Source organism: Scomber japonicus, chromosome 13, assembly GCF_027409825.1.
Source record: "Scomber japonicus isolate fScoJap1 chromosome 13, fScoJap1.pri, whole genome shotgun sequence".
Taxonomy (NCBI): Eukaryota; Metazoa; Chordata; class Actinopteri; order Scombriformes; family Scombridae; genus Scomber; species Scomber japonicus.
The window spans coordinates 29153979-29167050 of NC_070590.1; the positions used below are offsets into that span (position 1 = coordinate 29153979).

At 37.8% G+C, this 13072-nt stretch overlaps 2 protein-coding genes across 2 annotated transcripts; both read left to right on the plus strand.

Annotated features, from left to right (window-relative positions):
* The first annotated feature begins 1023 nt into the window (after window positions 1–1023).
* On the plus strand, window positions 1024–4020 carry lim2.1 (lens intrinsic membrane protein 2.1). Its single transcript, XM_053332059.1, has 4 exons — window positions 1024–1198; window positions 1983–2132; window positions 2609–2743; window positions 3959–4020. Exons 1-4 carry the CDS (start codon window positions 1024–1026, stop codon window positions 4018–4020), a joined length of 522 nt encoding a protein of 173 aa, XP_053188034.1.
* Window positions 4021–7096: 3076 nt separating this feature from the next.
* Window positions 7097–8811, plus strand: bsx (brain-specific homeobox). Its single transcript, XM_053332058.1, has 3 exons — window positions 7097–7337; window positions 7874–8064; window positions 8569–8811. Exons 1-3 carry the CDS (start codon window positions 7097–7099, stop codon window positions 8809–8811), a joined length of 675 nt encoding a protein of 224 aa, XP_053188033.1.
* Window positions 8812–13072: the final 4261 nt, after the last annotated feature.

Here is a 13072-nt window from a genome sequence, read left to right on the forward strand (position 1 = left end):
AACTTTTTTTGGGAGGTGGGGTTGAGTGATGTGACTGAGAGGAAACTCACAAGGTCAGTGAAGCCTCCACCAAGGCCTGTGAGCATTGAAAGAAAATCAACTGCTTGTTTCAGGAGTTTCTATCCTGGCTTGGAAGAAAATGACTACATAGAAGAATATTAAATGCATCAGAAATTAGATTAGTACAGTTGTCTATATAGCACATAACACTAACATTCTGAGATATTTGATTTGTTTTACATGTTGTTACAAATGTTTTACAAATGGATGTTGTTGTTTTTTTAAGTGCTTTGGTTTGGATTGAGACAGCTGCTGGAACTTGCCAGAGAGGATGCTCAGGCAGAAATGCAATTCAGCGGAAATACAGAGCTTTTCAATGAATACACAGAGCTCTTCAACAAGCATCCCGTTCAGGCTTCAGACATAATGAAATATATCTATCTAGTATCTAGTATCTAATAAAAAAAAAAATTTAACTCCCTGAAAACTCTCCATGAGAAGGAGGGTGGCTGCTACTGGATATTGCATCCAGGTGGAACAATAAGCAATAGATGTATCAAGTATCAAAGCATCGCTGCACTCGGCAGAGGCTGGGTGCATGTGTGTGCATTGGGGGTGGAGGGATAGGGGTGAGGGGATGGGGGGGTGTATGTAAAGCCCATCTTCAGGGACTGATCTCCTAGAGAACAAAGTGGAGCATACACACACAGGCAACCCCACAGCTCAATCTAGTGGAAATAATATGTTCATTACAACGCAATTACTGACACTTAGACCCTCTCTGCTCTGCCTGAAGAGTGTGTGTGTGTGTGTGTGTGTGTGTGTGTGTGTGTGTGTGTGTGTGTGTGTGTGTGTGTGTATGTGTGTGTCTGTGTGTGTGTGTGTGTATGTGTGTGTCTGTGTGTGTGTGTGTGTGCGTGTGTGTGTGAAGTGGAGAGGAAGGGGGCCCCCGCTACTGACCACTGATGCTAAGTGACCTTATGTTCCTCTGTGTGTGTATTTTGGTGTCTCTGCAGGTGCAGGATGTACAGCTTTATGGGTGGAGGGTTGTTCTGTGCAGGAGTGGGGAACATCCTCCTGATCGTTTCCACAGCAACCGATTACTGGATGCAGTATCGGCAGTCCGGCAACTACATGCACCAGGGCCTGTGGCGCTACTGTATGCCGGGGAAATGCTTCCCACACAACATCAGCATTGGTGAGTGAAGCCAGCTAATGAGAGTTTTTATGTTTTTTGTCAGTTGCATAAACAGTATTCTGACTCAACAAGCACTATAAACTCATAATAAAATCTGGATTGCAAATAATGAAGCCTGTATGAATGTTTGTATGGCTGGTCTGAACATGGAGGGGAAGCTGGACTATCCATACAGTTAGATAGAAGTGGAAGTAGTATAAGAAATATTCCAAATCACAGCATCATATAGGCTTCATCATGTGAGGTTATTTCACTGGATTTTAGTATAATCTTACTTTTACTGACAGGTTGTCACAGAAATCTGTCATATCTACACATTTTCATGTAACATTCTACAAAAATGGAACTTTTATTTCACAGAGAATGTGAACTTAAATCTGAAATAAAATGCTGCCATATCTGATTTTTCAGTCTGAATGATTTCAGGTTGATTAAATGGTTCTGGTCATATTTACTCTTCATTTATTGTTCATATAGTCTGTTCCTTTTCATCCACATTAGAAGAAAAACGAATTATTTTTGCATCAACATATGTCTAGAAGATAAAGCTCTACTGAGGACTCCTCTCATTGAATTTTAACTCAACCTTTGGGATTGATTGAAATGAGTAATTGAGTCTATTTTTTCCCTTTTTCTCTAAAGATACTTTCTATTTCCTCTTCTTCATCATACTGGCTTGTTATCATGGCCTGACATGAACAGGGTCACGTCTCAGATCATTAACCTCTGCTGACTTGCAGTGACTCCACCAGTGACTTCTATTGACCTTTGATCTTGTCCACAGCCCACTTAGACGCCACCCGCGCCCTCATGATCCTCTCTCTTTTGGCCTGTTTCATTGGCATCATCATTGGCATTATGGCTTTCATCCATTACTCCTCCTTCGACAGGTTTGACAAAACCTTTGCTGCAGGCATATTGTTTTTCATCTCATGTAAGTCCAACTTTATTCTTTTTATACTTTGTGGGTTTGCATTTGTTATGAACTTAATTGATTGTTACCAACTAAACATTTAGACTCAAGGCAGGTTTTTAACATATAATAGTATTAATAATAACAATAATAATAATGTACTCATCATGAACTAATGGCTTTTTAATTATTCCATTATCAGCGCACTTTCACAACAAAGCACAGCCGCTTGTTACTTTTATGAAAAGCCTCATTCATGACAGAGAGGGTTCATTATGCTCCTGTTTTAAATGCTTTGTTTTGCATAATTTCTAGTGGCCTCTATTCAGTGAAGTGAGGTAATTAGGTGTTATTCTACAACAAAAAGTGAATCCATGGTCACAAATGAAATGCCTAAAAAAAGCATAATTTCAGTTGTTTAACTGCCAGTAGTGATATTGGCCTTGTACAGTCTTGCAGATCCACTTTCTTTACATGTTCCTTTTTCTCCTGTCCAGGCTTTTTAGTGTTTCTAGCAATGGCAGTGTACACTGGTGTGACAATTAACTACTACGGGAAACGCTATGGAAACTGGAGGTTCTCCTGGTCCTATATCATTGGCTGGGTTTCAGTGGTGCTCACCTTCTTTTCAGGTAAACATGCAGCCAAACAAACTAAACTGGAATAGCTGTCATTAACTTGCAGTATGATCAGTTTGGAATTCTGTGATATTTATATTTATCATTTTCTGCTAAATATGTACGTATATGATAAGCCACATTATGATGCACTCAGTGAAGTGTCATTTCATCAAGTGTTGCTTGAGATGTCATGGCTAACAACAGGCTCAAAATACTTTATATATATATATATATATATATATATATATATATATATATATATATATATATATACATGATTAAATGAACATACAATAGCATAGCAAGTAAAACTGTATTCAGCTCTACATGTTGTTATATACACGCCTAGCCAATGGTGTTTATATTGCATGTGTTATGTGTAATAAAGACAATAAAAAGTGCAGAGCATGTGTGATACTACACATTGCAATGACTCACTTCCTCAGCGTCAAACCGTACATGGGTCAACACATAGCCAAGCCTCAAAATCAATGATGTGACATTATCAGTAAGTGATGCTTTTAGTAAGTGCTCATCTCTGAATCCTCCACCATGCTGTGCAGTACCTGCTGATCAGCAGGCTTTTCACTATACTGAATATGAAAATGGTTTCATGGGAAAAAGCATCCATATGCTGATAATACCATGAAGTTAAACTGTTTTACAGAGACTGTAGACAGCAGCTAAATGACAAAGTAGAGACATGAACATGACACACATTCAATTAGTATTATGGGAAGTCAGTACTGTATGGATATGTATAAAAAACCACATATGTGTCCTAATCAGTAAGTGTGATGACTGTGATATGATAAAGCTTCACTGGACTGAAACAAACAGAAAACTAAATGTTCCATCATCTCACATGCTAAGAATAAAAAGAGGAAGACTATTTTTTTAATGTCTCAAATATGTCTAATCTGGGAGAGGATCAAAAAGACTCTTTTTTATTTTATGCTGTTAATTAAAATGACACTAATCACACATAGGGTGAAAATTGTGTCAAGTTACATTATAGATAATAAATGTAAAATGTTATGTATTGTAAGTTTAAACATAAGCATACACATTTTTAAAAATGTACTAAACTACACACAATGCTTCTACTTTTATTTAATGTGTTAATAATCCATCTGATGATGTAGGCTACATATAAGTGAAGTCATAATGAATATGATAATGGTCATAATGAATATGATAATGATCATAACGTCTCTGTTTTTTCAGGTATATTCTATCTGTGTGCCTATCGGATGCATGAATGCCCCAGAAGCGCTAACTCTCATTAGAAGACTTTAACCATCATCCAGAAATAAGCCATGGATTCTGATCCTGAGAGCTGCATCAAGGCTGTGTGTAGATTTTCACCACCAACATGGACTTAGAGTTTACCTCTGGAACATGAATGATCTAAGTTGAAATGATTTCAATAAAAAGATTGAGGAAAATGTGACTCTTTGTTTTCATTCACAAATACATATTTTGTTCCATTGTCTGTTTCTTTAAAGTTGTTTAATTGAATAAACTGCTGTTTATTGTGCTCAGTTATAGTTATGTAATAATGTTTGTGGAACTAACCAGGTTATTTTGTTTCTATAGATGAGTGAGCCATACAGTGCATCAGCCACTCCTTAGCTTTATGACAATGCATTGGAAAGCATAGTGTCTACACAGCGGTATAGTTATCAATATATAATTATGCCTGCATAGAAAAGTTCTGAATAACTCTGAGTGTGTGGAAAAATACAAACAAATGCACACAAAAAGGCATGCAATATCCTTTTTGGGAAACTATTGCACTGTAAAATAAAATACAGAGATTCTATAGAAACAATTATGTTTAAAATTGATGGATGCATTATATTATTATTATTATTATTATTATGTTAATATACTGTAAATAAAATAAAATAAAAAGTACCATAATTATTATTTCTATGATATTATGGAAATGTTGTAAGGGTAAAATAAATAAATATAAGGGTTAGACCAAAAAATGTTGATATACTATTTCTTCATATACATTTAGGTAAATCCCTTTATTCATTTGCTCTATCGATCGGCAGCCCGGCTGTTCTGACTATAAGCCCAGTATTACCCGCTGCACTGCAAACCTCTTATCCAAACGTGCCACTTAAAGGAGTGACGCACTGCCTGCTCAAAATTTTTACTTAATGAAATGGCCACAGAAAGCTGCTTAACCGAGCCTTAAGAACGGGCCCTAAAGGCGATTTCATCACCATTTGTTTCATTTACTTTCTAATTTTCCCCTAAAAGCAACTTGTTATCCCGGAGCGCTCCATAAAAGGGATTGACGCACAGCCAGGTGCAGCAGAGTTACCTCCATCTGCTCTGGCTGGCCATGTCTTTAAAGGCTCTTTTCTTTTCCAATGTAGTTTTGACTCGTGGAATCTTGTTTTGTTTTGATTTCATTGATTTCATTTGGTTCCATAATTACTTTTCAGATGGTGGAAAGCGACAGTGACACAATATGAATATAATGACTTTTTAGGAACACTTTTTTTGCAGCAGTTTAGATCATAGATAGGAGTTCTAACTGAATCGAATTATTATGACTTATTATATGTATTAATCATCCTACAGTGATCATTTACATTTACAACGCACGTGTCCGTTTAACACAAACCTATATGCAAACTAATGTAAGCAGAACGGCGCTTTTCCAGCCTAACTGATTCCCAGTAATTCATTTGTTCTCCCTCCATCTCATCAAATGGAAATCCTGTCCTCCAGCCCAAGGATTACAACTTCCGCTCTAACATCTCCCTTAATTGCCTAATAGCATTGCAGCGTGAATTCTGCCTACATTAAGACACTTTCACATTAAGCGGCCTGATTGGAAATGTGATGACAACACCATATCAACAAATTACAGCGCACCGCTTTCTTTCGCAAATGGGCACAGGAGCGGCACTTGTACTCTCCCAGATTTTAATACCAACAATTACAGCCAATTTGGGCGGAATTACTTGACAGACCTGTAGCAGCTTAATCCTCCAGTGACACAGGCTACATCACTTGATTCAAAACCTACTAACATGGAAGGAAGTGCAGAAGTTATTCAAGAGAATTTCCTGAACAATTAAAAGCGCTGGATGTGGTCGCATGTTCAAGTTTCATGCCAAACCAATCTAAAGTTTAGTGTCAAAGTCTCTTTATCTGCACGGATGACTTAAAGAAAGTCATTAAAGAAACATACTAATTATCAGCGTTACATACAATTAATGAATTCCATGCGTCAAGTCATTATAGAAATATTAGAGCCATGCCAAAAGAAATCATTTTCACAAATACACATGCAGGCAATGTGTGAAATACATTCACTATGTGTTGTATTTTACCAGCAGCTCACACACATATAAAAAGTTAATTTATATTTTTCTATAGGACAAAGTCACTATTATTCCACTAGTGCATGTAACCAATGCAGTGTTTTACTTCTATCAGCACAACGTAATAGGTAAAGAGTTGAGTTGTACATAAAGCGCATTTCTAGGTAAAGATGAGTTATAAACTGGTGTAGAAATATCCAAATATGTCACACAGGGATGCTAGAAATTCTCAATCGCAATGTTCAAACATTTTGTTTATATCTTACATGTTTCATACAATCATGTAAACAGAAAAAGTATCACAGAGAATGAACGGGAATATTTCAGCACCATGGCGAGCGCCCCTCGAGTCCATATTTTGTCATCTTAATTCACTACATGAGGAGCACTAACTATGATTCATCTTTTGTCATCCTAATTCACTACATGAGGAGCACTAACTATGATTCATAGAGTCCATCTTTTGTCATCCACTACATTTAACATGTGTTTTCAAACTTTATCTTTAGTCCTATTTAGACTAAATAAAGAACAGCTCTTGCAGGCTACTGCTCGCGAAATCGGCTAAAACGGCGCGGTTGCTAGGCGACCACATAAGCACCGTTAAGAGTGGTGCTCGGTTGGGTTTTCAGTTGCTTTTCAAATGAACGGTGATGCGGTCACAGGTGCGCTGCTTATCTGGAATCTCTTTGCTTTTTTCAGCAGCTTCCAATGCGTCTCAGCCAATCAGAATAAAGAACCGACCCCTCGCGTCTCCAACTCCCTCCGCCCATCCCATGCTCTAATTGGCTGATGCGCAAATCAATTTCCCCCAATCCGCTACTCCATCCGAATAAATAGTTGTTGGGAATCTGCCCTCCTACTGACATGAATGTGATGCTGGGCGTTGTGCCATTCACAGATCACACACACAGGGGCTGCATTTAAGCCTGGGAGACTTGTAGAAAAGGAGCAGATGCTGCTGCAGGTTTAAGACAGGAGAATAATACCCAAACTAACTAAAACCATCAGTATGAATAACTACGCGTCTGCGGCTCCCACGCAGAGGTCCACGTCGTTTTTTATTGAGGACATCTTATTGCACAAACCTAAGCCGCTGAGAGAGGTCATCCCCTCGCCGTTCTGCAGCTCGCTGGCCTCCCGGATGCCCATCCTGGAGTATGGATACCCACTGATGCCAACGCCAATACTGGCACCACATCCTCACCATCCTCTCCACAAGCCAGAGCATCACCAGTACTTCTTCACATCTGGTAAGCACATCTGTGAGGCCTGCAATGATAAGGAGACTTGTAGCAGAGCTGATAAAAAGACAGAAATACTGGACCTGAGCATTCAGACACTCCGAAGCTGTAAACACTTTATTAGAAAAATAAATATTTCATCTGTTTAAACTATAAGAACATTGTCAATATTACTTTTAGAATTTAGAATTAGAATTTTAATACTCACGAGTTTGGAAAAATATATCAAATATTTTACAGTGGTTGAAATTAAGATTACATACAAAATGTGTAGATGAACATTTGTTGAGCATCTCATAACTATATTCAGCTGTGCCTATTTTTTTATTTTTAAAACTGTATGTATTTATTTTTCACTTCATTACAATGTTTATTATTTATCACGGTATTTATTGTCCACCTTTAAGAATATATACTTTTAAAATTATTATTATTATTATTATCTTGTAAAAACGAGTCATTTTTAGAAGCATCATGTTATCAAAGTACAAATCATGAGTTGAAGTGATATGTGGAGAAAGCTGACGGTTTCCTCTCACCTGTAGGGATGCAGATGCCGGCCTTGTTCCAGCACCACGCAGAGTTACCAGGGAAGCACTGCAGACGCAGGAAGGCCAGGACGGTTTTCTCTGACTCTCAGTTATCAGGCCTGGAGAAGAGGTTTGAAATCCAGCGGTACCTTTCCACACCGGAGAGAGTGGAGCTGGCCACGGCGCTCAGCCTGTCCGAGACACAGGTACACACACACACACACACGCACACGCACGACAGTTGGAGTATGACATTTAGGAAATGTCAGGCAGTCTACTAAGGGGAGTGTGTGTTTCTGGATGTTGTGTATTTACTGATCATTTACAGTTAAAGATAACAAACAGTCGGAACATGAATCCATAAACAACAAGATGAAGAATGAACGCACACAACTAATTCACAACTGAAGAATTTATGTGCTCAATTCAAAAAAGTTTGATCTTCTTTCATTTAAAAAAAAAACATGCAGGGAATATTTCGAATATCAACCTATACAAATCATTCTTTTAGAGTACAAAATCTAATATATGTATAAATATATACAAGCTGTTTTACTGCATCAAAAATGATATTGTAATGAAATGTCCACAATAATTTAAAAAAAATGACATCTATTTGTTGGCTTCATGAGGACAGATTTAGTGATCGTTTAAATACCAGGCCTCCTTGTAATCCATATGTTTCTTACCTCGCGCGTGCTCCACCGCAGGTAAAAACGTGGTTTCAGAACCGACGGATGAAGCACAAGAAGCAGCTGAGAAAAGCGCAGGATGACAGGAAAACACCAGGAGAGATGGAGAGATCCGCGGATAACTCCAGCGAGAGTGAACTAAACGACAAGAGCGCAGAGGAGCTGAAACACGGACTGCAGCCGGACTCGTACCTGCTGGAGGAAAACGATGACGACGTGGACATCGAGGATGATATTTGCTCTCCGGATCATCTACTATAGTAGGCTGCAGAGCTGTTTTACAAGCACTGTACATGTACTGTAAATAACACTTTCTCTCCTTCCATTACAAATATATAAGTTACTGTTTTAAATAATACAATACGATGCTGATATTTATTCAAACATGCAAAGTGGGCCTGTTGGTTTTTTATAATTGCCCCTTATCATTTATGAACATGTCCATGTCTGACGAAACGCTATCATCGTCATTATTTTTTATTATTATTATTATTATCTCGATATTACTATTATTATTATTATTATTGCTTTAATAGTCAAGACATTTTTTTTAAATGTTCCACTCATGTCTTGTGTGTACAGTACAGATGATGATAAATATGTAACATAGACGCATGCTACCCCATCCTTTTGCACTTTTATCCCAATCAAAACATTTTCCAAGCTACTCTTTATTTTTTAATTTAAAAATTTTTCAATTTGCCTACTTTTGATATTTTATCTGCAGTTTGTTCATGTTGTTGGAATTTTTATAAATCATTTTTTGGTCTATTTCACTGTTTTTTTATGTCTGTGAATATATATATATATATATATATATATATATATATATATATATATATATATATACATATGTGTGTGTGTGTGTGTATATATATATATATAAATAATCGGAACTAGGCTCCGTTTGTTTTGTTTCACCTTTTTCTATTTGTATTCTTACCGGAAAGTCGGTTTGATTTTGTTCGTTTACGTTTCCAGCTGGGGGGCAATGATTTACAAAATAAAATAAGAACGTTAATTGACATTAATGGAGGATTATGGTTTAAGCTGCACAAGCGCATGGGGTCAGGTGTTGAAGTGAGTTCAAACGGCTCTGTCCTGCGCTGTTGTGAGCGCTTGCATTAGGAGCCTGTCTCCTCAGCATGGAGCTCAGTAGTGAATGGGGGGTGGGGGGGGGGCAGCTTGTTCTTTACTGGGTCTCCTGCGTGGTGGCCTGCAGCCTGCTGAGCTTTAAGCCAACAAACACAAACGCTGAAGACTGAGAAGAAGACAAGGCAAGAAATGACTGATAGTCAGCAGCTCCTCACACTGCAAACGCTTATTCATGTCGGAATGTTTTGTATTTTCTACACAGGCTTAGTATTAAACAGCCTCCAAAAGTCATGCAGCTTCAGTGTTCTAGGTTCATTTCTAAAATGACATGATCCGTTAGTAAAAAGCAGATAGCTGCGCATATATATTCTATGCTGAGCAAGAAGAGAGAAGCAAGGTGAATATATTCTTCTTGTGGCGCAATGAAGGCAGTAATGGAGCTTCTTCACAGTGGTAAAGGCTTGATGGGTTTACTGCTCATGACAGCAGTCAGATGGAAATATGTACAGTTTGTTCTGACCATAAAAAGAAATGTGGAATGTTACACAATCAAATATAAACAAATGAATGGTAGTAATTTGTTTCTGACTGTTAATTGTCTGTAGATAATGACATTTTTACAGTATCTTCTCTGAATTTTCACAGAAATATTTAAAAAAATATCAGCAGTAGTCCAAATATGATGTTGCAGGAATAAACATATATTTATTAATACACATTGATGTTGCTACTGTTAAGAGTCAGCTTTTTGAGCAGTGTTTGTGGGAAAACAAACAGGAAAACATCTATTTCAGATCAATATTTCACATAATTTTTACAGTATATTTTTTGGCATTTTATCCTAAATGAACACTTTAATGAATTTAAGCCAATCATCTCTTTCTCCTGTATGTGTTTGTGACATTTGGGAAGTTTATCATTAGGAGGTGGAATTTACTGCAGCAGTGATACTTGTGTCAATATGGTGTGGAAAGCACACAGGATCTCATTTAAATAATCTTGCCTAATGTCCAGATGCTGACTGACTGATCAGCCACTGTGTCCAATGGTCTGGAGACAAAGCAAAGACTGTGGAAGTTATTTATGTTATAAAACACAAATAACATAGGGAGATAGGTTCATTAATCATTTGTTGTCTAATTATCAGTTGGATAAGACCTTTTTTTGGTTTTTTTTGTTAATCACAAGCAGCATCATGTGTATTTGCAAAATAACAAGCATCCTCTCGTCCTTTACACTGGGTTCGCTGTGCCTTTTAAACAGCAATTTATGTCATCTTCAAAATGTGATTCTGATTAACAGGCAGGAGGGAAAAAAACTATGTGGAGAATAGGCCATGCAGAAGGTGATCAATTAAAAGATTAAGCGTTTTGCAACACATGGACGCATCTGCATTTGGGCTTAATAGCAGGGCCATCAGCTCATTTGCAGGAAGCCTGCCGCCTACTGAAAGCGTGCTTCTCACATCAAAGCATCCACGTCTGCCTTAGCTTCCCAATGGGCAGAAAGGGATGCTAATTTGGCCCCCTTCATGTATAGCGGTGAAAGACTCCTTCAATTAACTGGATTTCAATGGCAAAAAACGAGTAGGTGGGACCAAAAAAAGATGCAAAGAGACTCAGTCTGGATAGGCAGCGTTTCTCATTAAATTAAAAAGGCCTCCGTCATTTGTTTCCAACCGCGCATCTGAGGACTTAACACTAAAAACACAGAGCTTCAAAGAGTCCATGATGGGTTAAATAGAGACTATAATCTAATTAAAATATTGCACTGAGGTAAATAGTGCTTTGATAATGATCTGAGGGTTCAATTAGTAAAATGAGCTGCTTGAGAGTGTTTCGTGTTAGGGAGGAGTAACTATTTAGAACATGGCTATCAAAAAGTAGGACTGGGATCAGATCAGGTGAGCTTCAAAGTATCATTCTGTGTGTGAGGAGGATTTTCTACACTAAACCAAAAAAGAAAAATACATTTAAAAAATAAAAGGAAGGAGAAAAAAAAGCTGCACTTCCTTGAACAGCCAATAAATGATGCCTCCGAAAATCTGATGGAGCAGACCTTGTCTTTTTAGGCTCAGTTCCACTCAGGCGTCGCACAAACAGATGTTTTCTCAAACCTAAGCTTCAAAATGACTACTGTAAACCTACAGGTGACATCACAGAGGGTACACATGGATCAGAAAAAAATATGGGATATGACGTTAACATTCAGCTTTTGTGAGCATTCTTTGAACATGTAAACAATACATTTGGAAAATGTTTTTTTCTTGCCTGTTTACCCCTACGCAGGCAAAATGACAACAAGAAGGCAAACAGAGGAGAGGAATGAGAGGAGAGTGAAGTACTGTTTAGGGTTGGTTGGGAAAACAGAGCGCTCCTTCTCTACGATGGGGACACAAGGGATTGGTTATTATGCTGGCATGCAGACAACAGTGTAGTAAACACCATGGGACTACCGTGGTACTGGATGTGCCTGTAACTATACATTTATATTATCAGTCATATCCATATCACTCACTAATGGTTTTCACCTCGCTGGTTTACCTCATGATTCCTGTTTCCACTGAAGCAGAGGGTAACCCTGAAAATGCTCTGCATGTAAATGGGAATATTAATGGAATACTCTATTTCATTAGCCGTGAAAATAGCTTAGTAGGAATATTGTCTCTTTCAGAATATGGGTAAAAAACTGAACATTTTGTGACAATCAATTTCCAATGGCTAACTCGAGTTTTGTTAAAGTGCGACATCAGATAAGGCCTGCTACCTGCCATGCTTAGGCACTCAAAATACAGCAAGCAGCACACAAGAGGAATCAAACTGTTTTCTTTGATTTGAGGTGTTCACAAGCTAATATCTCTACAAAGCCATGACACAATAACAACACTGGTACAAAAACCCAGCGACAAAAAAAGGAAACAATGTGAATAGTTACATTTATATCTTGTAATAAGTGGCATTTGTATAGTTTTTTTTAAAGATCAATGTGTATTAACTGTAATATCTGTGCAGTTATCTTAAACACATTGATCCATAGTGATTAGTAGTTGCTATCCCAACTAGGCTGTTACTGCTGAGCTACTGCTGGTGTCTTTTCTTTAATGTATATAACTTCCTGTTGTAGAATACACCTTTTGTTTTTTGTTTTTGGGAAACATGAACAGGAAGTTTGCAGGTTCTTAAGTTCAGCAGTGAGCATCAGTGTACCAATCAAATTCATCTCTTGTGAAATCATATTTGATGACACACAAAAAGCAAAGCAGACACTGTTTGAAGATGCCAATCTTTTCATATGTCAGAAGGAGTTTTTGATGTGACCCTAAGCATGGCAAATTTAATGAGGCAGCATGTTGTGTCTCACATCTTGGAGAGCTGATACCTGGGATATCATGGGGTCCATGGATTGCTTATGTGAAGTGCACCTTGCC

What these genes read in the sequence shown, in the direction of transcription:
- lim2.1 (XM_053332059.1), top strand. Translation starts at nt 1,024, where the DNA reads ATGTACAGCTTTATGGGTGGAGGGTTGTTCTGTGCAGGAGTGGGGAAC. An exon ending in CCCACACAACATCAGCATTG is followed by an intron (nt 1,199 to 1,982) that starts GTGAGTGAAGCC and finishes TCTTGTCCACAG; the next exon opens with CCCACTTAGACGCCACCCGC. An exon ending in GGTGCTCACCTTCTTTTCAG is followed by an intron (nt 2,744 to 3,958) that starts GTAAACATGCAG and finishes CTGTTTTTTCAG; the next exon opens with GTATATTCTATCTGTGTGCC.
- bsx (XM_053332058.1), top strand. Translation starts at nt 7,097, where the DNA reads ATGAATAACTACGCGTCTGCGGCTCCCACGCAGAGGTCCACGTCGTTT. An exon ending in CCAGTACTTCTTCACATCTG is followed by an intron (nt 7,338 to 7,873) that starts GTAAGCACATCT and finishes TCTCACCTGTAG; the next exon opens with GGATGCAGATGCCGGCCTTG. An exon ending in TCAGCCTGTCCGAGACACAG is followed by an intron (nt 8,065 to 8,568) that starts GTACACACACAC and finishes GCTCCACCGCAG; the next exon opens with GTAAAAACGTGGTTTCAGAA.